The following is a 26,630-nucleotide window of genomic DNA, read 5'->3' as shown; positions in this document are numbered from 1 at the left end:
AGAAAATTAACAAAATAAATCGGAATTTTACTGCATTGAACAATGTTTCCTAATCCCCCCTTGAAAAGTCGTATCATTCCGATCGTAAAAATTATCATTCAATAGTATATCAGTAAGGTGTTAGAAACGCAACCTAGGCGAATTCCTCCCCCACCAAGCTTCAAGATCCCGAGATCGTGGGAAAGCCTATAAATGTACAATCGATCAACGCACTAATTCCAGTGCACAAACTATAATCAAGTGGAAAACTAGGCGGAGTAAGGTGAACCCCGATTCGACTCAACTTCTCAACAGAAAATGTTTACCAAAGGAGGCCGTAAGTTGTAGCTCGAATTTCGACCCAATTTGCCAAGCCTTCTAAGATCCCTGTACCATTTCAGATTTGCCCGTAGTGGTGGTGGCCACGACGACGTATGCCCTGCTGGTGGCGCTGGCCCTGGCCACCGACTACTGCGATCCGCTGCTGTGCCACGACGGGCGGGCCCACATCGGGTGTAACGCCACCGAGGAGTACGGCGAGGCCTGTCCGGAGAACGCCGAGGTCGTGCCGGTGGACGAGAAGCTGCGCGAGATGATACTGGATCTGCACAACAGTTTGCGCAGCGAGCTGGCCTCGGGAAAGATGGAGGGATTCGACGCGGCGGAGCGGATGCCAGTTATGGTGAGGTTGGGAGGGATTCGGTGTTGAGTGTTTTGAAGTGGTTTTGAATAGTGAAGTCTGAGCATCTTCAAAGAATGATGCAACTTGGACCTTTCTTGATATTTGGGTTACTCTCTGCCAACTCACAAAAATAGGAAAAAAATGCCCCGATTCCTTTTCGATTTTTGTAAAACTTTGTCTTAAGGGGTAATTTTTGTCCTTGACCGTGAATCCGTTTTTCGATACCTCTTGAAGGAGGGCCGGTAAGACCCATTTATTTGTGAACCTTTGAAAAGAGACGTGTTTATCACTATTTTGCAGCCTAAAATGGTGATGGAAATTTGTCCCTGAATTCGTGATCAGGAACTAGAGGTAAGAACAAGATTGTCCGTTCGACGCAGTGGGGAACGCAGAACGCTGTGCCAGTTCGATTTTTCCATCAACTGTCAGTCGAACAATCTGCAGGGGTTGTTTTGTTCAATGGTCGATGACTGGCAGGCTAAGATGACAGGCGCAAAATTTTGCGTTTGCGTTCAGGCCTGATGGCCTATCTACAATCACTTAGCTTAGAAAATTTCACTTAGCTTAGGAATTTGAATCAATGGAAATGAATCTGAGTTTCTACAATGGAAAAGTAATCAAATTAGAAACTGACGTTTGGTTTGGAAAATTTCAAAATCTACGGTAAGTTGACGTTTTCATATCAAAGGTAAACAAACAACTGCATAGCAACGTATATCAGCCCAGCAAGTTTTCTAAGTTGATTGTGGATGACGAACGTAAGTTGCAGACTTTCCTAAGTAACTACTTTACTTAGATGTTCTAAGCTAAGTGATTGTAGATAGGCCATGACGGACAATCTTGTTGATGGAAAAATCGAACTGGCACAGCGTTCTGCGTTCACTACTGCGTCGAACGGACAATCTTGTTCTTAGCTTAAGGGATAACATTTCGACTCTCCATATAGGCTCTTTACTTCAAAAGCCGTATGAAAAATTTATAAAATCTAACTTTATCGCAAGTTTACACTCATCTGAGCAAAATTATTTTCTGTTAGATTTTTTCGCAAAAAAAAATATATTTTTTTTAAAGTGATTCATTTCGATTAGCAATTCTAAATGAATCTAACAGGCCCACTTGATTTACATAGCATGGGGTACCAGCATGGAAGATGGATTTAGAATCGATGGATTGGGTGAAAATCTGGTTTTTGATTGGTAATCTATATGCCGAAAACAGCCGTTCTTATCACCAGGGATGCCAGGTAAAAGATTAATGAAATTTGACCCAACAATTTTAAAAAGGGGAGGGGAAAGAAGTTAAAAGAGTTAGTTCTATAGCTTGGTGAATTCAGGTGGTTGAATTTATTTTTGGTTCTTGGAAAACTTGAATATTGAAATTAAATCAAAGATTTACTGTTTTTTTTATTTTGCATTCAACCCTTTAGTTTGAATTAAAAAATTGCTCAAAAAAAGCATATACTGAAAAAAAAATCTGCATAAATCTGTCAAAATCTGGAACAGCGCATTGTCAATCTTTATTCCGGCTGATACTTCCAGATTAATCTGGCAACCTGGCAACCCTGCTTGTCACACACAATAGCAGGGGGCAGCCATCTTGGGGGTTGAGATTGATACCGCGCGCTAACTGCGCACAGTAAAAACAAACACGTGTTTTTATTTATATTTTTTAAAATAACATAAATTCTGAATTACTGTAGTAAAAGTGAAAACTAAACAAACGTTAAGTTAAACGATGAGATAAGAGAACAACTTCGAATGAGTTTATCAGCCAGATGAGTTCTTATCGATCCCAACTTTGGTAGCCTATTTTGCCCATAAATTGAGAAAAATTACATCAAAATCATACCCTACCTTTTAAACGTAAATTGCGGTAAAATTTTCCATCAAAAAATAATCAGGTTCTTTCCATTCAATTTTAAATGTTAATGGATAACATACATGTAAAAAATCTCAAAAATTCATCTTTCCGATAATTTATTAAATCCTTTCAAAAGATGATTTCCAATCACTCCTAAAAGTTTCATAAAGGTGTTTCATGATTTAAGTGAGTCGAAGACGATTTAAGTTTAAAGTTTTGCCGTGCGCAAAGCGAACAGTCAAACTTTGTGAGCGTTTTTCTCAAAACACCGAGTTGATTTGCGAGTGCCACGATATCTCGAGATGGGAGAGACCAAATTGGCTGAAATTTGGAGTGAGGACTCTCAAGACATATCCCGTGTGCATGACGAAGCCCGATTTTGAAATTTATGTTTAAAAAAAAATACAAAAATCAAAAACTGTTGATTTATTATATGAAAAACAGAAAAATATTATTATTATTTTTAAATAATTTTTTTGAGAATCGGCCTTCGTCATGCACACGGGATCCGTTTAGTAAGTCTTCACCAAAATTTTGAGCCGATTTGGTTAACGCAGTGTTGAGATATCGTGGTACCCGTTTTTTGAAACTGCTAATTTTAACACTCCTCCGTCCAAGCCTCCGAAACCGTTGCTTCGCTAATTTCAACTCGCTCGCATTCGGCCCCATTTCAACCAATCTTGATCGTTCTTGCAGCATTCGAACCGGTAGGATTTCAAGATTCTTCTGAAACAAGAACGAACTTGATCCGACTTACCTGCTAGTAACACCGACTAAATTCGTCGAAGCAACTCTTTTTAGGCGCTCGTTTTAGGGAACACACCATGGCCAAATCAACAAGAAAGCATTAAAATTTGAAATCAACCATTCAAATTTAACTAATTTGGGGTCGCTGAACACGAATATGACACTTAGAATATTCCAAAGTATTCAGAAATCCAGAAATCCAAGATGGCGAACAATATGGCGCCTGTAGTATATTGGGAACATATATTTGGGGGTGTAATAGTGATTCAACCATTCAAATCTAACTAATTTGAGGTCGCTGAACAAGAATATGACACTAAGAAAATCCCAAAGTATTCAGAAATCCAGAAATCCAAGATGGCGGCCAATATGGCGCCTGTAGTGTATTGGGAATATTTTTTTGAGGTTGTAATAGTGATTCAACCACTCAAATCTAACTAATTTGAGGTCGCTGAACAAGAATATGACACTTAGAAAATCCCAAATTATTCAGAAATCCAGAAATCCAAGATGGCGGCCAATATGGCGCCTGTAGTGTATTGGGAATATTTTTTTGAGGTTGTAATAGTGATTCAACCACTCAAATGTAACTAATTTGGGGTCGCTGAACACGAATATGACACTTAGAATATTCCAAAGTATTCAGAAATCCAGAAATCCAAGATGGCGGCCAATATGGCGCCTGTAGTATATTGGGAACATATATTTGAGGGTGTAATAGTGATTCAACCACTCAAATCTAACTAATTTGAGGTCGCTGAACAAGAATATGACACTTAGAAAATCCCAAAGTATTCAGAAATCCAGAAATCCAAGATGGCGGCCAATATGGTGCCTGTAGTGTATTTGGAATATTTTTTTGAGGTTGTAATAGTGATTCAACCACTCAAATGTGACTAATTTGGGGTCGCTGAACAGGAATATGACACTTAGAAAATCCCAAAGTATTCAGAAATCCAGAAATCCAAGATGGCGGCCAATATGGCGCCTGTAGTATATTGGGAACATATATTTGAGGGTGTAATAGTGATTCAACCACTCAAATCTAACTAATTTGAGGTCGCTGAACAAGAATATGACACTTAGAAAATCCCAAAGTATTCAGAAATCCAGAAATCCAAGATGGCGGCAAATATGGCGCCTGTAGTGTATTGGGAATATTTTTTTGAGGTTGTAATAGTGATTCAACCACTCAAATGTAACTAATTTGGGGTCGCTGAACACGAATATGACACTTAGAATATTCCAAAGTATTCAGAAATCCAGAAATCCAAGATGGCGGCCAATATGGCGCCTGTAGTATATTGGGAACATATATTTGAGGGTGTAATAGTGATTCAACCACTCAAATCTAACTAATTTGGGGTCGCTGAACACGAATATGACACTAAGAATATCCCAAAGTATTCAGAAATCCAGAAATCCAAGATGGTTGCCAATATGGCGCCTGTAGTATATTGGGAATATTTATTTGGGGTTGTAAAAGCCATTCAACCACTCAAATCCAACTAATTTGGGGTCGCTGAACACGAATATGACACTTGGTATATTCCAAAGTATTATGAAATTCAGAAATTCAAGATGGCGGCCAATATGGCGCTTGTAGTGTATTGGAAATATTTATTTGAGGTTGTAATAGTGATTCAACCACTCAAATCTAACTGATTTGAGGTCGCTGAACACGAATATGACACTTAGAAAATCCCAAAGTATTCAGAAATCCAGAAATCCAAGATGGTTGCCAATATGGCGCCTGTAGTATATTGGGAATATTTATTTGAGGTTGTAAAGCCATTCAACCACTCAAATCCAACTTATTTGGGGTATGAATATGAGGAATATGACACTTTATATATTCCAAAGTATTCAGAAATCCAGAAATCCAAGATGGCGACCAATATGGCGCCTGTAGTATATTGGGAACATATATTTGAGGGTGTAATAGTGATTCAACCACTCAAATCTAACTAATTTGAGGTCGCTGAACAAGAATATGACACTTAGAAAATCCCAAAGTATTCAGAAATCCAGAAATCCAAGATGGCGGCCAATATGGTGCCTGTAGTGTATTGGGAATATTTTTTTGAGGTTGTAATAGTGATTCAACCACTCAAATGTGACTAATTTGGGGTCGCTGAACAGGAATATGACACTAAGAATATCCCAAAGTATTCAGAAATACAGAAATTCAAGATGGTTGCCAATATGGCGCCTGTAGTATATTGAGAGTATTTATTTGGGGTGGTAAAAGCCATTCAACCACTCAAATCCAACTAATTTGGGGTCGCTGAACACGAATATGACACTTGGTATATTCCAAAGTATTATGAAATTCAGAAATTCAAGATGGCGGCCAATATGGCGCCTGTAGTATATTGGAAATATTTTTTTGAGATTGTAATTCAGAAAATTCAAAAATTCAGAAATCAACCACTCAAATCTAACTAATTTGAGGTCTTTGAACACGAATATGACACTTAAAATATTCCGAAAATTCAGAAATCCAGAAATCGAAGATGGCAGCTAATATGGCGCCTGTAGAATATTGGGAAAATTTATTTGAGATTGTAAAAGCCATTCAACCACTCAAATCTTACTTATTTTGGGTAGCTGAACATGAATATGACACTTGATATATTTCAAAGTATTCTGAAATTCAGAAATCCAAGATGGCGGTCAATATGGCGCCTGTAGTATATTGGGAATATTGATTTGAGGTTGTAATAGTAATTCAACATCTTAAATCTAAATAACTTGAAGTCACTGAGCACGAATATGACACATAGAATATCCCAAAGTATTCAGAAATCCAGAAATCTAAGATGGCTGCCAAAATGGCGCCTGTAGTATGTTGGGAATAATTTTTTTTCCTGGATTTCTGAATACTTCGCGATATTCTTAGTGTCAAATTCGTGTTCAGCGACACCAAATTAGTTAGATTTGAGTGGTTGAATGGCTATTACACCCTCATATAAATATTCCCAATATACTACAGGCGCCATATTGGCAACCATCTTGGATTTCTGTATTTCTGAATACTTCGCGATATTCTTAGTGTCAAATTCGTGTTCAGCGACACCAAATTAGTTAGATTTGAGTGGTTGAATGGCTATTACACCCTCATATAAATATTCCCAATATACTACAGGCGCCATATTGGCAGCCATCTTGGATTTCTGGATATCTGAATACTTTGGGATTTTCTAAGTGTCATATTCTTGTTCAGCGAACTCAAATTAGTTAGATTTGAGTTGTTTAATTACTATTACACCCTCAAATACATGTTCCCAATATACTACAGGCGCCATATTGGCCGCCATCTTGGATTTCTGGATTTCTGAATACTTTGGAATATTCTAAGTGTCATATTCGTGTTCAGCGACCCCAAGTTAGTTAGATTTGAGTGGTTGAATCACTATTACACCCTCAAATATATGTTCCCAATATACTACAGGCGCCATATTGGCCGCCATCTTGGATTTCTGGATTTCTGAATACTTTGGAATATTCTAAGTGTCATATTCGTGTTCAGCGACCCCAAATTAGTCACATTTGAGTGGTTGAATCACTATTACAACCTCAAAAAAATATTCCCAATACACTACAGGCACCATATTGGCCGCCATCTTGGATTTCTGGATTTCTGAATACTTTGGGATTTTCTAAGTGTCATATTCTTGTTCAGCGACCTCAAATTAGTTAGATTTGAGTGGTTGAATCACTATTACACCCTCAAATATATGTTCCCAATATACTACAGGCGCCATATTGGCCGCCATCTTGGATTTCTGGATTTCTGAATACTTTGGAATATTCTAAGTGTCATATTCGTGTTCAGCGACCCCAAATTAGTTAGATTTGAGTGGTTGAATCACTATTACAACCTCAAAAAAATATTCCCAATATACTACAGGCGCCATATTGGCCGCCATCTTGGATTTCTGGATTTCTGAATACTTTGGGATTTTCTAAGTGTCATATTCTTGTTCAGCGACCTCAAATTAGTTAGATTTGAGTGGTTGAATCACTATTACACCCTCAAAAAAATATTCCCAATACACTACAGGCGCCATATTGGCCGCCGTCTTGGATTTCTGGATTTCTGAATACTTTGGGATTTTCTAAGTGTCATATTCTTGTTCAGCGACCTCAAATTAGTTAGATTTGAATGGTTGAATCACTATTACACCCTCAAATATATGTTCCCAATATACTACAGGCGCCATATTGGTCGCCATCTTGGATTTCTGGATTTCTGAATACTTTGGAATATACCAAGTGTCATATTCCTCATATTTATACCCCAAATAAGTTGGATTTGAGTGGTTGGATGGCTTTTACAACCTCAAATAAATATTCCCAATATACTACAGGCGCCATATTGGCAACCATCTTGGATTTCTGGATTTCTGAATACTTTGGGATTTTCTAAGTGTCATATTCTTGTTCAGCGACCTCAAATTAGTTAGATTTGAGTGGTTGAATCACTATTACACCCTCAAAAAAATATTCCCAATACAATACAGGCGCCATATTGGCCGCCATCTTGGATTTCTGGATTTCTGAATACTTTGGGATTTTCTAAGTGTCTTATTCTTGTTCAGCGACCTCAAATTAGTTAGATTTGAGTGGTTGAATCACTATTACACCCTCAAATATATGTTCCCAATATACTACAGGCGCCATATTGGTCGCCATCTTGGATTTCTGGATTTCTGAATACTTTGGGATTTTCTAAGTGTCATATTCCTCATATTCATACCCCAAATAAGTTGGATTTGAGTGGTTGAATGGCTTTTACAACCTCAAATAAATATTCCCAATATACTACAGGCGCCATATTGGCCGCCATCTTGGATTTCTGAATTTTATAATACTTTGGAATATACCAAGTGTCATATTCGTGTTCAGCGACCCCAAATTAGTTGGATTTGAGTGGTTGAATGGCTTTTACAACCCCAAATAAATACTCCCAATATACTACAGGCGCCATTTTGGTCGCCATCTTGGATTTCTGGATTTCTGAATACTTTGGAATATTCTAAGTGTCATATTCGTGTTCAGCGACCCCAAATTAGTTACATTTGAGTGGTTGAATCACTATTACAACCTCAAAAAAATATTCCCAATATACTACAGGCGCCATATTGGCCGCCATCTTGGATTTCTGAATACTTTGGAATATTCTGAGTGTCATATTCGTGTTCAGCGACCCCAAATTAGTTAAATTTGAATGGTTGATTTCAAATTTTAATGCTTTCTTGTTGATTTGGCCATGGTGTGTTGCCTAAAACGAGCGCCTAAAAAGAGTTGCTTCGACGAATTTAGTCGGTGTTACTAGCAGGTAAGTCGGATCAGGTTCGTTCTTGTTTTAGATGAATCTTGAAATCCTACCGGTTCGAATGCTGCAAGAACGATCAAGATTGGTTGAAATGGAGCCAAATGCGAGCGAGTTGAATTTAGCGAAGCAACTGTTTCGGAGGCTTGGTCGTCCGTGTAAGTGAAATATGCCTTGGACGGAGGAGTGTTAAAAGCTATGTCTCGGCAATGGTACTTCCAAATATATTCATATTTATTTGTTTATTTATTTATTTATATTTATTTCAATTACCGTAAACTGGGGTGACTTTGATAGCCCGGGGAGACATTGATAGAAATTTAATTTGGCAACTAATTTTGATACATCCAATTTAACAGTCACATTTTTGCATATATGTTCGATAATAAGCTATCCCTTAATGCTTACATACTAAAATTTCTCAAAAATGTTTAGACATTAATTTAACGGGCATTTGAAAAACCTATCAAAGTAACCCCAGTTTACGGTACGATTTGGTACCCCAGTTTACGGTACGATTTTGGTACCCTAACATGTATAGCTATCCCTTAATGCTTACATACTAAAATTTCTCAAAAATGTTTAGACATTAATTTAACGGGCATTTGAAAAACCTATCAAAGTAACCCCAGTTTACGGTACGATTTGGTACCCCAGTTTACGGTACGATTTTGGTACCCTAACATGTATAGGTCATCGCTAAAATTTTTAAGATATCGCCGTTTTAGTGAAAAAAGTCGATTTTTTCCCGTTTTCGTCATTTTTCCATTTGTGCGCGTGGCGCGTCGAAAAACTCAGTTTTTATTTTCAAAAAATCGTATCTCAGAGTATCGAAAACATAACTTCACCATTTTTTGATATGTTATGTGAAATTTCCCGAGGAATCCTATAAAAATATTTTCAGGCATAGGCTCTTTGGTCCCGAGACCTTCAAAACAGCATATTAAGTTTTCACACAACCTTTTCAAATGTTAAGCTAGGTTTTTGAAACTTCTAACTATTTTTCCTAAATAGTCAAACTAATCAGATATGATTTTTTGAAAAAAGTGGTTTTTGCGAAAATCGACGAAAATTGCCATTCTTCGGACCATCCTAACACGGCGTAGGTCACCCTAATGGCCAAACAAAAAAATACGGGTCTATATATCGGCCAAGGAACCCCAAGAAAATTTTTGAGCCCGATCGGAGAACTTTTTTTTCGAATCATGCTGTTTTCGTAGGGAATTGCTGAATATGTATATTTTAATACCCTGAAAACAGATTAAAAAAAACAGTTGAAATGTCTGATCACATCAACCTCTGACATTTTTACCAATTTACATGTACCCCTTAAATTTTCGTGAATTTTTCTGATCTTTTCGACAACAATAAATTTTTGTTTGTAATCAAGACTTACAGAACGTAATATTGAATGTAGAGCGTCCAATTTCCCGTCCGGGGAAAACATTTCCCAGGAATTCCCGGGATTTCCCGGGAAAAAACATTTCCCGTTTCCCGGGAAATTTGTAAATTCCCGGGAATTCCCAAAATTCAAGCGGAAGTATACATTTTCTTAAATTTTTGGAACATTTTTTTGAAAATGCTCTGAAAAAATAATAAACGAACAAACTCAACATGATTTTGTTAAATTGAATGTATTGTTTGGTTTAAATATAATCAATCAGATTATCAGAAATTATGATATAAGAATTATTTCTGATAATATTAATTTTTGAAGCAACTGGGAATAGATCTTGCTTAATGAGTATAAAATTATTACAATTAGATAAGCTTTTAACAGATTTATGTTATTTCATCAAAACCATATTAACTCCTTAACTCCAAATTAAAATTGAGATTTTTTTTACGTTTTTGTTGACCATGATCAAATGAGATGAAAATCGAATTTGTGCAAAAAAGAATTAATTTAATTGATTGAACACCTAGTATTTAAGAAATTACAATTTGAAGTAAAAGAACTATGAAGCACTAGCGCAACTACAGGTGTTAAAGGGTTAAATGTGAAAAAATAGAAGACTTTTCGTGGAATGATGTTAATTTATCGTATAATTTAAATCATGTTGCACAATAATACAAAAAAAAATCATTGAAAATTACTTTCTATTGTTTGTTCTCGAAAAATGCAAAAATATATTCAAAGCTTACTTCAAATTTTGAAAACATTGGGTTGTTTGGGGTAAAACCAACACTAAAAAGCTTTACCATTTGTTCAAGAGCTGAAACCAGTATTTGTCATGAAAAACACAATTTCTGCATTTTTTCTCATTTCAATAAACTGGTCATAGAGGCAAGCTTAAAATTACTCATAAAAAATACCAAAATACATTTTCTTGCATTTAAATGATTTTTTACATGCAATCAAACTGTTAATTGATCTTCACACTTATTTAAACCATTAATGTGGATGTGCAATACAATTTTGTTGCATAATATTAATTAAAACCAAGATCATAACAATTTTCAATAAATTTAAAATTTCCCGGGAATTCCCGGGATTTCCCGGGAAATTGGCTGAAAATTTCCCGTTTCCCGGGAAATTTGTAACACCGGGAAATTGGACGCTCTAATTGAAAGGCTATTTCGGTCATTCGATTTTTTTTTGTATTTTGTCTGGCTAAAACTTTTTCGATGCCTTCGGTATGCCCAAAGAAGCCATTTTGCATCATTAGTTTGTCCATATAATTTTCCGTACAAATTTGGCAGCTGTCCATACAAAAATGAAGGTATGGATAAGGACTGCACTGAAAGTTATAGCCATACAGTATGTAAAAAAAGTATTTACACCCCTTGGGCACTATGTACATATTGTGATGAAACATCTAAACAATTTAATGTTGACAGAAACCTAGTACTACGTTTTGTTCAGAAACTCATGCCAGACATTTTGCTACAAAAAGCTCATGAAAAGATGATTTCTATAAAAAGTTATATAACAAATACTATTACGAAAATAAAAAAGGTGCAAAAAAAGTTTGTACACCTTTCAAAAAATTTACATAAATAATGTTATTTGTTGACAAATCACCATAAATCCAGTCTCCCAACTCCAAATAGGCATCTTTGACTGATTAAAAAAATAATTTGGATTGAATATAAAGTTTACTAACTACTTAGTATAAAAGTTTATATAACTCTGGAAATTCTATATAAAACTTATCTTAACTTAATTTTGAAATCTTCTAATCAACTAAATGTCAATATATTACCATAGAATTGCTAAATAAACATTTTGGAGTGAGTATAACACCGTTTTGGGGGTATTTGTATCGATAGAATAGATTTTTCGTTGGAATTTCGTACCAACCCGGAATTACGTCGTCGGAAAATCCGCCGGCATCTGAACCGGTCCACAATTCACAAGTCAACCTATGTGGCATCAGAAAGGGCATAAAATTTCCGATCTTTTGATACCCATACATCCAGGTTTTCTATAGAACCCACGTTTTTAAATACCTAGGCAAAAACGTTGTTATGGTTTCGTTTGAGCAACCTGCCAAAAATGTATGGAATTTCGTAATTTTTGTTCTCGTGGATCAAACTTACTTTTTGCACAGGTATTTAACAACGTGGGTTTTATAGAAAACCTGAATGTATGGGTATCAAAAGATCGGAAATCTTATGCCCTTTCCGATGCCACATAGGTTGACTTATAAATTGTGGACCGGTTCGGATGCCGGCGGATTTTCCGACGACGTAATTCCGGGTTGTTACGAAATTCCAACGAAAAATCTATTCTAGCGATACAAAGACCCCCAAAACGGTGTTATACCCACTCCCAAATGTTTATTTTGCAATTCTATGGTAATATATTGACATTTAGTTGAATTAGAAGATTTCAAAATTAAGTTAAGATAAGTTTTCTATAGAATTTCCAGAGTTATATAAACTTTTATACTAAGTAGTTAGTAAACTTTATATTCAATCCAAATTATTTTTTTAATCGGTCAAGGATGCCTATTTGGAGTTGGGAGACTGGATTTATGGTGATTTGTCAACAAATAACATTATTTATGTAAATTTTTCGAAAGGTGTACAAACTTTTTTTGCACCTTTTTTATTTTCGTAATAGTATTTGTTATATAACTTTTTAAAGAAATCATCTTTTCATGAGCTTTTTGAAGCAAAATGTTTGGCATGAGTTTCTGAACAAAACGTAGTCCTAGGTTCCTGTCAAACTTTAAATTTTTTACATGTTTCATCACAAAATGTGCATAGTCCCCAAGGGGTGTAAATACTTTTTTTACATACTGTATTTAGGATTTTTTTTAAAATAGTCACAGTTTTCCATTTTTTTAAATAAGTTCGCATGTTTGCCCACATTTGGAAAAAAATATTTTAGAAGAACTGAGAAAATTCTCTATATTTTGCTTTTCCGGCCTTTGTTGATACGACCGTTAGTTGCTGAGATATTGCAATGCAAAGGTTTAAAAAGCAGGAAAATTTATGTTTTCTGAGTCTCACTCAAACAACCCACCATTTTCTAACGTTGATATTTCAGCAACTAATTGTCCGATTTTCAATGTTAAAATATGAAACATTCGTGAAATTTCCCTATCTTTCCGAAAAAAATATTTTCGATTTTTTAATCAAGACTAACAATTCAAAAAAGCGTAACGTTGAATGTTTGGCCCTTTGAAATGTTAGTCTTGATTTGACAATTTTAAAGGTATTGTTTTCGAAAAGATCGGAAAATTTCACGATTGTTTCATATTTTAACATTGAAAATCGGACCATAAGTTGCTGAGATACCGACGTTAGAAAATGGTGGGTTGTTTGGGTGAGACTTTGACATAAATTTTTCTGCTTTTTAAACCTTTGCATGGCAATATCTCAGCAACTAAAGGTCGTATCAACAAAGTTCAAAAAAAGCAAAATATAGAGAATTTGCTCAGCCTTTCAAAAATATTTTTTTCAAAAGTGGGCAAACATCACAGCTAAAAAAGTACCCAGCAAAAAATCCGATGGTAAAATCGCATGCAAAAGCATGCACATCACCTTCGTCAAAATAAACACTTAATATTACACACTGCATGTACATTTTTTGCAAACACAAAAAAAGGGATTCAAACCCAGCACCAATAGTAAGGACTGGCGCCTTAGCTCACTCGGCCATCAGACCGATGAAAAGCTGCTTTGATAAACGCATACATGAGCTTGACATTTCGGTCAAGTAGGTTTCCCATACTGATGGAATTTTTAGCTGTGTAGTAATCCAGCTGCGTGTAAAAGGCCTGGGTGTAAAATAAACTTTGCATTATTTTATGAAATTCTGTGTAATATTACACCCCGAAAAATGTAGCCCATCAGTATGGAAAACCTACTTGACCGAAATGTCAAGCTCATATATGCGTTTATCCTTACAGCTTTTCATAGGTCTGATGGCCGAGTGGGATAAGGCGCCAGTCCTTGCTGTTGGTGCTGGGTTTGAATCCCGTCGGTTGCAATTTTTTTTGTGTTTGCAAAAATTGTACATGCAGTGTATAATATTAAGTGTTTATTTTGACGAAGGTGATGTGCATACTTTTGCATGCGATTTTACCATCGGATTTTTTGCTGTGTGTGCACTTATTTAAAAAAATGAAAAAATGCGACTATTTTCAAAAAGTTACATTAAAAATGGCTATAACTTGAAAACGGTGCACTTTATGAAAATTTCACTAAAGTACTACTCTAAAGAAGTTGAAAAAAATTTGCGACCAATATTTCGATTTTTTGAAAAAAATAGTGTTGATTCGAAAATTCATACGTCGGTCAAAGATTTTTTGCACAACCTGGAAATTTTTGTAATGTTGGCATTTTATGCCCCCTAAAACATATCAAAAAAAATTAAACATAGTGTTCTTGCAAATCAAGTTTTAGAGACAAAATGTTAAATAAAAAATCACAATTTTTTTATCGCGTATCATTTTTGTCAGTGTAGTCCTTATCCATACCTACAACTTTCCCGAAGATACAGATTTTTGAATTTTCATAAATCATTTTTGTATGGACAGCTGCAAAATTTGTATGGAAAATTACAAACTAATGATGCAAAATGGCTTCTTTGGGCATACCGAAGGCACCAAAAAAGTTTCAGCCAGATTAAAAAATACAACAATTAAAATTCAAAAAAAAAGATTGATTTCGTCGAAAACTGTTCAGCAATAGTAGTCGCAAGGTTTGCAAGTTCACAAGAGGCTATAAGGTCACTTCACATTCGTAATGTTTCAAATCTTTTTGCGATAGTCAAACTATCTGGCTAACTCCGACGAAAAAAACATGTTAAACATACTATGTAGAAAGTTCAAATAAAACAAAATACTAAATTTCACCTTTCCAAACGCTCAGGAATGGGACGAGGAACTCGCCAAGCTGGCCGACTACAACGTGCGCACGTGTCTGTACTCGCACGACGACTGCCGCGGCACGGACCGGTACCGGTTCGCCGGCCAGAACATCGCCCGCAAGTCCAAGCCGAACAACGGCACGGTGGAGGTGGTGCGGGCCATCTCGGACCTCACGAACAAGTGGTGGCAGGAGTACGTCGACACGAACCAAACCGTGATGGACGCGTACCGGAAGGTCGGCGAGGGCGTCCACATCGGGCACTTTACGCTGATGGCCAGCGATCGGATCACGAGGCTGGGCTGTGCCGTGAGCCGGTACTACACGCCGGACAACAAGCGGAACTACGTGTACTATGTGTGCAACTACTCGTTCACCAATGTGCTCGGGAAACCGGTCTACCGGAAGGGGAAACCATGCGCCAAGTGTGACAAGTGCAGCGAAAAGTATCCGGGGTTGTGCGAGGGGATTGGGAAGGAAATTGATGATTCTTTGTGAAAAGTGGATTTTTTTTTTCAATATATATGAACTATTGTGATATTTTGTTTAGGACGTCATGTTTATTATGAAGAAAGAAATCCAGGTAAAAAAGTTTTGAGAGGAATCAAATCGCAAAATGGCAAAGAAACAAAAGCTGGCACATTTTCTGAAAGAACATTTACCTGCCTATAAATTAATTTCGCTTGACTTATTTCACTCGACTCACTGAAATTAACAAAAAAAACCTCATAATTTTCAACCTCACTGGATGCCGAAATGAAATGTAAGTTAAATTGACCGACATTAACTCCATCAGAAAATTCCCTTGTTTTGCATAACAAGAACAAGAGAAAAAAAAACCCAAATTCTCCCATCGACAAAGCATTCGCTCTCTCGCTTGGGCGACTTTCCCGATTCAGTAAATTTTCCCCGGGAAAACAACTCCCGGCCGGCCACCGCGGTATGATTTATTGCGAAAGTTTCATCGGTGGTGTGGCAGCCGAAAATGGGGGCCTACCGGTCCAGATCAACGCCAATAAAAGTTTTGCCGTTTTGGGCAAATTTATTGTTTCGTAAAAGGGGTGGAACATTAACCGAAACCAGTCCGTGGAGTTGAATCCCGATTCCGAGTGAAGGGGGTTTTGGAGTTTCAAAAATTTTGAAAAAATAGAGAGAGTTTTTGACGCTACGCGTGTTCATTAGCCCGCAGAAGAGTTGCGAACTTTGGATTAACTTGTGTTTTGAGGGTATGATTTCCAGCTCATGATTTAGTTGTTGTTGTAATTTTGGATTATTTTAAATGCTAACAATAAATCGACTTTTTTCACATTTTTTATGAAGAAGCGTCATCTGAACACTGAGACATAAAATTCCTGTTCATTCCAATAATTTATCCTGAGAAATTTACGCTTCAAAGCATGTGACATTGTCATGTCCTCCACATCAAAGAAAAGCGAAACTCCCTCGGCAGTCAATCATTTTTGTTAAGTATTACAATTCAATCGATAAAATTTGCAAGCTAAAAATAATGTTCACAAACTTCCAGTTCGTTCCACAACGATGACCTGGTTAGACTTCCTAGCCAGGTTGCGAGCCCGTTTCAAGTCCCGCATCGCCGCCTACTGGCGTGACTACGACGTCAGCTGTACGGATATCTTTTTCGGCGTAGACTACTTGATGGTCGTTGGGGGATTGCACCTTAACTCGAGGAGTCCCAAACACCGCCGCTGGTGGAACCTGTACCGCGTTATGATTGTGCTGACCTTGCCCCTGCTGGGCTGGAAGTTGGCCCTCAACGTGTCCGCGGGGAAAAAGCTGGACGTGATCCTGCAAAGTGTCCAGATTGTGCTGGGCACGGCCGTGGCCTTGGTGAGGGCGGTTTTTATGGTGCGAAATTATGACCGGATTATGGCCGTTCGACGTTACGGCAACAGGCGGAACTTTGGACGGAACTTGGAATCGACTTTGGGGATGCGTGCCGCTGGATTCTACAACATTCGATGGGCTATGACCTCGTTTTCGTTGTTCCAGCTGTGTGCCATCTGTCCACTATCGATGATGGATTTGACCCGGAATGACACCTTCGGCTTGCCGTTTGATCTGCGCGAGTTCAGCGGAGTTCTGCACACTTTGGTGGAGAAGTTCTACTGCTTCATGCTGACGGGTCTGACGTGTAACGGTGTGGTGAACAACGCTACGGTGTACATGATTCTGAAGGGACTGCTTACCGAGATGACCGTTGTGGCGGAGTGCTTTGAGGGGGTCATGGAGCGAGCTGTTAGGCGCGCTCAAGCCGAGTTGGAATCCACTGCTGGACCAAGCAAGACTCGGTGCCATGCCAGGTGGCGTTACTTCTGGAACTATCTGAACGACGAGTTCCGAGAGTGTGTCCGGCTACACCAACAATTCCTGGACACGCTCAAGGTCGCTAAACCGCTGCTCAACGTAACGCTATTAATCGCTTACTATTCGACCACGCTGAACATTGCCTTCGGAACGGTCTACCTGTTGTCAACGGAACCATCCCAAATGGGCGTCTACTCGTGCCAGGTCTTTTACTACGTCGGAATGCTTATGACAGAGTGTTGGATTCTGGCGCATCTTGTAACCAAGATGACCGGTTTGGTACAAACCAAGCACTCCCACCAAGTTCAACCTTCTCAACTTCTCTAAACATTTCAGAACGAATCCATCGGCGGCCACGTCTACGCCCTGAACTGGCCAGAACAACTGGAATACAACCCGGACTTTGCCCTTCGCTATCGCGCTACGCTGGACACGATGACCACGGTGATGGTCCGAGCCCGGCACCCGTTGCGGCTGAACTGTTTCGGCTTTTTCGAGTTCACCCTGGAGCGGTTCGCCGAGCTGGTCAACCTGGCGTACTCGCTAGTGACGTTTTTCAGGAACTTTGTTTGAAAACGGAACCGAAATATTGAGTGTCGTTGATTACAGGCTTAATAAATGTAACGCTTTTGATGTGAACATTAAAAACATGACCTATTTTTCTAGAATATGACATCACACAGGAAATTAACCGCCAATTTAAATTATCGTGAACTCACCACGGCAATCAAAATTCACTACAGCTGATTGTTGATGACAGCTCGAAACGCTTGAAACAAGACTGTACACTTTGGGTTGTTATTTCCAACAAAAAATGTCAAGATTTCAATGTTCACATCAAAAGCGTTAAATTTATTCAGGCACATTTAACTTCAAAACATTTTAAAATCATGTAATTTGATGACTGTCAATATTTCGCTCCCGTTTTCAAACAAAGTTCCTGAAAAACGTCACCAGCGAGTACGCCAGGTCGACCAGCTTGGCGAACCGCTCCAGGGTGAACTCGAAAAAGCCAAAACAGTTCAGCCCCAGCGGTTGCCGGGCTCGGATGACCACCGTGGTTATCGTGTCCAGCGTGGCACGGTAGCGATGGGCAAAGGCCGGCTCGTGCTCCAGCTGCTCCGGCCAGTTCAGGGCGTACACGTTGTCGCCGATGGATTCGTTCTGCAATTTTAGACAAGTTGTGAAGATTGAACTATCTGGGAGTCCTCAGCCTGTACCACATCGGACATCTTGGTCACCAGATGCGTCATAATCCAGCACTCCAGCATGAGTATCCCGACGTAGTAGAAGACCTGACACGAGTAGACGTTCATTTGGGACAGTTCCATCGACAGCAGGTAGACCGTTCCGAAGGCAATGTTAAGCGTGGTCGAATAGTACGTGATTAGGAATAAGGCGTTCAGCAAGGGTTTAGCAACCTTGAGCGTGTTCAGCATTTGTTGGTGTAGCCGGACGCAATCTCGGAACTCTTCTTCCAGATAATACCAGAAGTAACGCTGCCTGATATGGCGTCGAGTTTGCCATGGTCCAGCGCCGGAGTCCAACCTGGTCAGTGAGCGGCTCACAGCTCGATCCATGACTCCCTCGAAGCACTCCGCCACAACGGTCAACTCGGTAAGCAGTCCCTTCAGAATCATGTACACCGTTGCATTCGTCACCAACCCGTTACACGTTAGTCCCGCCACCATAACGCAGTAGAACTTCTCCGCCAAAGTGTGCAAAAGTCCGCTGAACTCGCGCAGATCAAACGGCAACCCAAAGGAGTCATTCCGAGTCAGGTCCATCATCGGAAGCGGACAGATGGCACAAAACTGTAACAACGAAAACGAGGTCACAGCCCGTCGGATATTGTTAAATCCAGCGGCACGTATCCCCCAACTCGATTCCATGTTCCGTCCAAAGTTCCGCCTGTTGACGTAACGTCGAACGGCCATAATCCGGTCATAATTCCGCACCATAAACAACGCTCTAGCGAAGGTCACGCCCGTGCCCAGCACAATCTGGACACTTTGCAGAATCACGTCCAGCTTTTTCCCCGCGCAAACATTGTGGGCCAACTTGCAACCCAACAGGAGCAAGGTCAGCACAATCATAACACGGTACAGGTTCCACCAGCGGCGACGTTTTGGACTCCTCGAGTTAAGGTGCAATCCACCAGCGAGCATCAAGTAGTCCACGCCGAAAAAGACATCCGTACAGTTGACGTCGTTGTCGGCCCAGTAGGCGGCGATGCGGGACTTGAAACGGGCTCGCAACCTGGCTAGGAAGTCCAACCAGGTCATCGTTTCGGAATGAACTACAAATGGTCAATCGTGAATCTAAAAATTTCATCGGTCGGAAATTCTAGAATAAAAATGATTGACAGCAAAAAGATTGAAAGCACCCTGGGAAGAACATGTCAATGTCACCTGAAATCTGGCAATAATTCATGACCGTGTAAAGAAAAGCAATTAGGCTTACTTTGTTAACAAAGTCCAATGCCCTGTACTGCAGCCTAAAAAAACTTAAGGAGCCATTACAGTACCGCAAAAAAAACTCTCATTTTTTGACAGTTGGCCAGTTTGTCTGCCTTTTTTGTTAGCCTGGATTTGTTTGTACAAACGTCAGCTTGCACACATTTTGCCTTGTTTGCTTGACGTTTGTTTAGAGAAAATACCAAATTTGGTAAAATTGTTTCCTTTTTTTTATTAAACTCATTTTTCTAAGCACAATGACACTTTGTGCAAAACAAAACATTAAAATTGTTTTTAAATTAATTAAATTTCTAAAAATTTGTCCTGCTGCCTTTGAAATCATTCACAATCCACGTGGACACTTTTTTGGAATTCTCAAACCCCAAAATAGCACGATCTGATTAGAATCATATTTCATGAGATGAGTGTCAAGATTGCCCGGAACTTCTCAGGATTGAAACCGATGTTTGGGAAAGGATTATTTTCGAAGCAGAATAATCATGACAAGCCACAACTTTCCCAGCACCGTTGTTTATTGCTATCGACATTTTGCGCCCGTTCAATGTCGTTTTCTCAAACATGCCGGGTTTGTTTTGCTTTGCCTTACAGTACTATACATGCTGTTCTGTTTCGATGATGGTTGGTTGGTTGGTCAAATCGTACCGTGCCGCTTACTTTCCGGCCGGGTAGTCGATCATCTGCGGCACCGGTTCGCTCTCGTTGCACAGACCCGGGAAGGCCGAGTTACAGCCGGTGGTACAGCCCGAGCAGGGCTTCTTACCGGACACGTAGATCGGGATGCCGACAAAGTCGTTGAACGAGTAGTTGCACACCAGGTACAGCTGGAGCCACTCGCCCTCGTTCTTCCACTGGGTGAGCCCGCAGCCGACCTTGTTGACCTTGTCGCTGGCCATCACGGCAAAGTGGAACACCATGATGCTCTTGCCGGGGTCGTACATCGTGTTGACCATGTTCTTGTTGACGTCGTGCCGCTCGTCGTACCAGCTGGTGATCAGGTTCGGGACCTCCTTCATGTGGTCAATGGAGTCAGCGCTCGTCGCGATGTAGTTGATGTTCTGGCCCGAGTTCTTGTACACGTCGGTGTTGTGGCACGCGTCGTGACCTCGCACGCACCGGTTCGAGTTCATCTGGGCCGTCTCCGCCAGATCGTTGTCCCAGGTCAGCGTTGGCATGGCGGAAGCCTTGGGCAGATGGCCGACCTTGCCGGTGGCGACCTCGTTACGGTACTTGTTGTGCGTGTCCACGATCAGCTTCTTCAGCTCGTCGGTCATCTCGATCACCTTGGCGTTGCTGGGGCAGGCCTTGGCCAGCTTGCCGTCGTTGCCGCACCCGATGTTGGACGACCCGGGCGGGCAGATGCTCGAGTCACAGTAGTCCACCGTGTAGGCGGACTTGAGCGATGCCAGTAGCATCGACAGCCAAATCCATGCTGGGAGAGGGTGAGAAGGTGAGAAATAACTATCAATATTGACCCAACATGTTAAGGTGAAACGGGGCGCCAGTTCTTGGACAACTTCTGATCCTCTGAAATTAATTTCTTAAGTGGACAGATTGCTAGCTTTCGTCATATTTATCGTTTGTATAACACACAGAACTTGTTCAACCTTTCCAGGCCCTGACGGGCACATCCCAAGTACTATTTTGGGCTTTATCATAGCTGTTTCAACCGCTATAAAACCTCTCAGCCAAAATCAAGAACCCCGTTAAACTCCTCTTAAAACCAAAAAGGACCTCCGCCAAAGGTTGTTAGCCTATTTATAAAACCAACATAGGAGTTCAAGGCTTTACAACTGAATCCTAACAACCTTCTCAAAGCCTTAATAAAACCTTTGTACAAAACCTTGTTAGGAGTTAGAGTAAAATGACATTTCATACGTCTTCAAACGTCTTATGCCAAACAGGTTCTATTCTGGCAAAAAATAAATCCTAGTTTTGTCAAATCAAAAAATTGAGATGGTTGTCAAACATGGCGATTTGGGTGAATTGGCTTAAATTCAGCTACGGTTGAAATTTATCGGTAAATATGAGGGAGACAGAAAAAAAATCAACTCGATTCATCAAAAATATTTGTTTAACGATTTTTTTTGATTAGCAGAAAATGTTCCAATTCATTTAAGACTTCTATAGCTATAGCTAACGATGTCAGAAGTTCATCTTAAATGTGTGTTTTCATCAAATGTGTGCTTTTTTCTATTTTTTCCGCAAAGATGGCGGTAAATCATATTCTGCTAAAACAACCTTGATTTTAAAGAAGCATGCATCTGGTTTTCAAGACTCTCTTAAAACTTTCATAAAACCTTATTGAAATTCAGTTGGCTTTTATTTTCATCAGGTTTTATGTTCGAGGCATAAAACCTTTTTAGAACCCATTAATGAGCTGTTGTTTATTAGCTGCGGTGAATACTGAAATAAAGCTACTAAGCAATCAAGATGCTGCCATAAAACCTTAATAAAACTAGGTGGTGGCTAGTTGGTTAAAAATGTGACTTGAGATATGACAATATAACAATGAAAATTTCCAAAACTAGCCTTTAATTTTCTTATGGTCATGAGAATCATTAAGAGAAGGTGGGGCAAGACGACCATATGGGGCAAGAGGAACAATGGCTCGTACGGCTGTAATTTTTACAATTTTGATTATTTCCAGTATGAGGAATTGTTGCTAGCAATGCAACTTAATGAAGTTTTTTACAAAACCTTTGTTTTCTTATAATATTTGGAAAATACAAAATAAGGCTTAGGGTTCGTTTTAAGGCTCATTTTACCAAAATGCTATTTTTCCTAGATCAGTAGTGTCCCTACCAATGACATGCACCTATTACAAAGTATGATTTAACTTTTGGTTGTTTTTGTTGAGAGCTTTTAAAAAATCTTGTTCAGGTGGGGCAATGGATATGGATTATGGACATATGGATTTTTAGTATTGAAAAAAATACGAATTGCTGCAACAACATATTTGATTGGGAAATAAATACATGAAAGTACTTAAAAACTGATAAACAATTATTAAAAAAAATCCATACAAAATATAGTGATATTATGAAAATTTACTTTTTATCATCTAAGTAATATTATTTTTCGTAAAAACGATGAATTTTTCAGTAAAATATTCTGATTCTATCTAAAAATGGAACAAACCTTTCAAATACATTCTAATCTGATGTATTTAAGTGATAGCAGTTCAATTGTTAGCAAATTAACATGTTTTTTTCATGCATTGTTCCTCTTGCCCCAACGGGTTGTTCGTCTTGCCCCACTTGTTGAGTAGAACGTACGGAAAATCAAAAATTTATGTAAAATCAATTTTTACAATAAAAACAGGATTTTTTTAAAACTTGTTCTTACAAAGTCTTAGTCAAGACCTAGAATAAGATGATTATAATAAAATCCGACAGATTTTTTTAACTTTTTAATGGGTTATAACGAGCATTTCCTTAGCTACACTTGCCCCACTTTCCCCTAATTAAAAAATATTTTTCAATAAATTAAGGGTTAAGTTACGGCATTGCGCTGCCTTCCCGCTTCACCTTAAATTTTATAAATTGTATAAAAAAATCAATAAAAAATCATTTCAATAAATAGTGAAATGTTTAAGAAATTTATCGATTTATTTTTAAAAAAATCAATTGGCGAATACTACAGTCTGAATCGAAACAGCAGGTGTTAGAGCACTTGAAGTATTGAAATTAGGAAATCGATATACTATTTTTGTTAGTTTGTGTCTCCGAAACCAGTAAAAATATCCGGTAACAAAGTTAAAACAACTGTCTCAATTCACCCCATGTTAAGGTAATATGTTATAAATAAGTGAAAGTTTTGTAAATGTTTTCATACTATTTTTGTACGCTTTTTTACACCATTTTGTATATGACGTAGTTTTTGTACCTGCAAGTTTTAGCAATCAGCGCAATGCCAATCAATGAAAGAACAAACTGTTTTAAATTATTCAACACAAAGCTTGACTAAATTAATGATCAAATTTTTCCAAGTTTGGGCCCCCAAATTGATCATTTTTATTACTTTTTGACAATGTTGATAATTTTGACCAAATCGTATGTAACGATTTCTTCAAGCATTCTGTGATATTTGATGCTTCCTAATTTTGATTTATTTTTGCCCCATTTCGCCCTAATCAGATCTGAGGGACATCATCTTCAAATAGAATTGGTTCAAACATTAAATATTTATAAACAAAAAGAGGGGAAGTTAATTTAGAAACTTCATATTTTCTATGTCCTTCTACCCCTGATCAATTTGATGTCTCCGACAAAGTTGTAGGTAAAAAAACGCCGATTTTTAAATAAACCTTTTTTCACGAACAATCAATTTCAAGACTAACATTTCAAATAAATATAATATTGAATATCCTTCCTCCCCTGCAGATTCTGTGAAATGTGATCTGTTATCAGAATGCTCTCTGCGGTAAACACAACGTTGTAGGGCTGGCCGCTTTAATTTTTGTATCACATTTACGGGTGTTCTGGGAATTTCTGCAATTATTAATACAGACAAAAAAAGTTCCTGGGGTGTAAACTAATCACAAGACTTTCCAGCATGCTTTCATCGGACTGTCTGCGTTTGTGTTAGATTAGGTTAGATTAGATTAGATTAGATTAGATTAGACAATCAATTTTCCAATCAATATTAACATTTTAAATATGGGTAATATTGAATGTTTGGCCCTTTTGAAATGTTGGTCATGATTGCAAAATTTTCAAAATATTTTTTTCGGGAAGATCATAAAATCTCACAAATGTTTAATTTTTCTGTTTTTAAAATTGAACCAATTTGTTGCTGAAATGTTGGCATTGATGAGACTTCTAAAACTTCATTTTTTTATTCTTTTCCTTTTTTGTATTTTAGTAACCAGAAGACCAATCTTCAATGTCTCTTAGGCAATTTTATTGAAAATTTCCTGAACTTTTCGAAAAAATATATTTTGAGGAATGGAAAATCATGAAAATGATTTAAGAAAAAAATCCAAAAGCGGGATTTTTTCAGTTGAAATTAAACATTTAGTTGTGAATCATGAAAACAATGCACTTTTTCAAAAAATCTGTAAAATTTAACAGTAACATTAAAACCTGAAGTAAAAAAATCTTCACTTGTGTTGAATGTGGAATTGTTGATCGATATTTTAAAGTAATAGGTTTTATGGCTTACAAAGAACGTTTAAAATTACACTGTTTTTAATAATAGTTTTTATTCTTTAACTATAACCACTTTGAATTCCAATCTGGTTAAAAAAATTCACCAATTTCACCAAGTTTGAACTACACTTTCACGTTTCACAGTTGGAAAACTGTTTCCCTTCCAATAAAAAAATACTCACATTTGACTAGTTTCAGCATGATTGCTTCGGCCCCCTACTGGGTGTCGTTTACACTCTAAACTTTAACAATAAGATCCACTTATCCACCAGCTCACTCGTCCGGCTATGCTGACCCGCAGAACACAGACGATCTGGTCCAGGGCACGCATCATTTTTATACAAAACTTACAATCAGAGCTGCCAGGTTTCGAACCCGACGTCATTTGATTACAAGCTCTCCCACTTGGACGAATTGGGGGGGAGGGGAGGTTAGACGCCGACACACGTGTCCTTTCTCTGAGCTTTTCGTCCCCCGAGGGGGGCTAGAATCACCCCTTCTATCGCCGTAGAAGTTGTAAATTTTCACATAATGTACTTTGCATGCAACTTTTTTTTTGCCCTCAGAGGGGAGAGAAGGGGGGTTGCATCGACAGGTAGTGATTAGTGCATCAACCTGCCCGGGTGCTGTGCGTGTGTGAACAGGTGCACGTGCGTGAATTGGAGCAGATTCTCCCACAATTAAAGGCCCCTCCATGGTGAAGGGGTGACGCGGGGAAGTTGTAATAACAATTGTTCCTCTCTGATTGATTGAAAGATTAAAGAGGGAAAATCGGCGGCCGCGGCACTCTTTCATGGGGCCCAACTTGTAAGTTTAAATTCAGTTGAAAGCGAAAAAAAAATGTTAATGATATGGCCGCCCAGGGAAGGCGAGAGATTGCGCACCGAATTGAGAACAGATTTGATGGGTAATTGAGGGATGGGATTTCCCAGAAAAATCTGTGCTAAAAATAAATTAGAATATCGCACCAATGGGCGTGGGAAATCGCCGGAAAGATGCAAATGCAACAGCTTGCGGAGCAATCTGTAGCGAATGATCCGTGTTTAGTAACAAGCTGTAACAGCCTCAGGTATAACTGGACCTAAAAGTCAATACCTACAAAGTTTATCGATGTACTTGAAGTAGAGTATACATAAAAGGTAGACTTACAAGCTTGACGTCTCAAGTTAACAAGTTAACAGCAATTTATTCGCAATTTAATTAACAATTTACCCAAAACGACAAAATATTTCCATTTTGAGGGAAATTTTATGCACTTTTTGAAACTAAATTAATCCAGAAGAGTAATTTTTTCATTTAGAACAAATATTTTCATTTTAAAATTTCGTTTTTTATCTTATTTTGCAGGGTTATTTTTAAGGGTGTGATAATGTTCTTAAAAGTTGTCAAGCTGACAATTACAAAAAAATGGTATATAAACATAAGGGGTTTGCTGGTAATCATTATGAGTTATCACGATCCCACGATTTTTTTTAAAGTTACTTTTTTGCGTTTATTTTTGTTTTGTCGTTCGTGTCTTTCGCGGTTGACGATGGACGGTCATGACTAGGGTTAGTGAATTTTCACGATTTCACGGACATTTCACGCTGTCCGCTGTTCGTGAAATTTTAAGATTTCCGTGAACTCTTTTTTCTTTAATTTTAATTTTTGTATTTTTTAATCCGGCTGAAACTTTTTTGGTGCCTTCGGTATTCCCAAAGAAGCCATTTTGCATCATTAGTTTGTCCATATAATTTTCCATACAAATT

The 26,630-nt window shown here is 38.4% G+C and overlaps 4 protein-coding genes across 4 annotated transcripts; 2 read left to right on the top strand and 2 right to left on the bottom strand.

Moving 5' to 3' along the window:
- Positions 1-206: 206 nt before the first annotated feature.
- On the top strand, positions 207-15,479 carry LOC6048227 (antigen 5 like allergen Cul n 1). Its single transcript, XM_038265743.1, has 3 exons — positions 207-316; positions 381-661; positions 14,934-15,479. The coding sequence occupies exons 1-3, from the start codon at positions 298-300 to the stop codon at positions 15,426-15,428; spliced, it is 795 nt and encodes a 264-aa protein (XP_038121671.1). The 5' UTR covers positions 207-297; the 3' UTR covers positions 15,429-15,479.
- Positions 15,480-16,468: 989 nt separating this feature from the next.
- LOC119770083 lies at positions 16,469-17,903 on the top strand. The gene is made up of 2 exons (XM_038264285.1): positions 16,469-17,534; positions 17,592-17,903. The coding sequence occupies exons 1-2, from the start codon at positions 16,470-16,472 to the stop codon at positions 17,826-17,828; spliced, it is 1,302 nt and encodes a 433-aa protein (XP_038120213.1). The 5' UTR covers position 16,469; the 3' UTR covers positions 17,829-17,903.
- A 182-nt stretch (positions 17,904-18,085) lies between these two features.
- LOC119770136 lies at positions 18,086-19,589 on the bottom strand. The gene is made up of 2 exons (XM_038264497.1): positions 18,476-19,589; positions 18,086-18,419 (listed from the first exon to the last, which is right to left on the bottom strand). The coding sequence occupies exons 1-2, from the start codon at positions 19,538-19,540 to the stop codon at positions 18,183-18,185; spliced, it is 1,302 nt and encodes a 433-aa protein (XP_038120425.1). The 5' UTR covers positions 19,541-19,589; the 3' UTR covers positions 18,086-18,182.
- Positions 19,590-20,226: 637 nt separating this feature from the next.
- On the bottom strand, positions 20,227-25,210 carry LOC6048220 (antigen 5 like allergen Cul n 1). The gene is made up of 2 exons (XM_038264711.1): positions 25,065-25,210; positions 20,227-21,161 (listed from the first exon to the last, which is right to left on the bottom strand). The coding sequence occupies exons 1-2, from the start codon at positions 25,081-25,083 to the stop codon at positions 20,383-20,385; spliced, it is 798 nt and encodes a 265-aa protein (XP_038120639.1). The 5' UTR covers positions 25,084-25,210; the 3' UTR covers positions 20,227-20,382.
- Between the last annotated feature and the right edge of the window lie 1,420 nt (positions 25,211-26,630).

Source organism: Culex quinquefasciatus, chromosome 3, assembly GCF_015732765.1.
Source record: "Culex quinquefasciatus strain JHB chromosome 3, VPISU_Cqui_1.0_pri_paternal, whole genome shotgun sequence".
Taxonomy (NCBI): Eukaryota; Metazoa; Arthropoda; class Insecta; order Diptera; family Culicidae; genus Culex; species Culex quinquefasciatus.
This window is presented reverse-complemented; position numbering and strand designations above follow the sequence as displayed.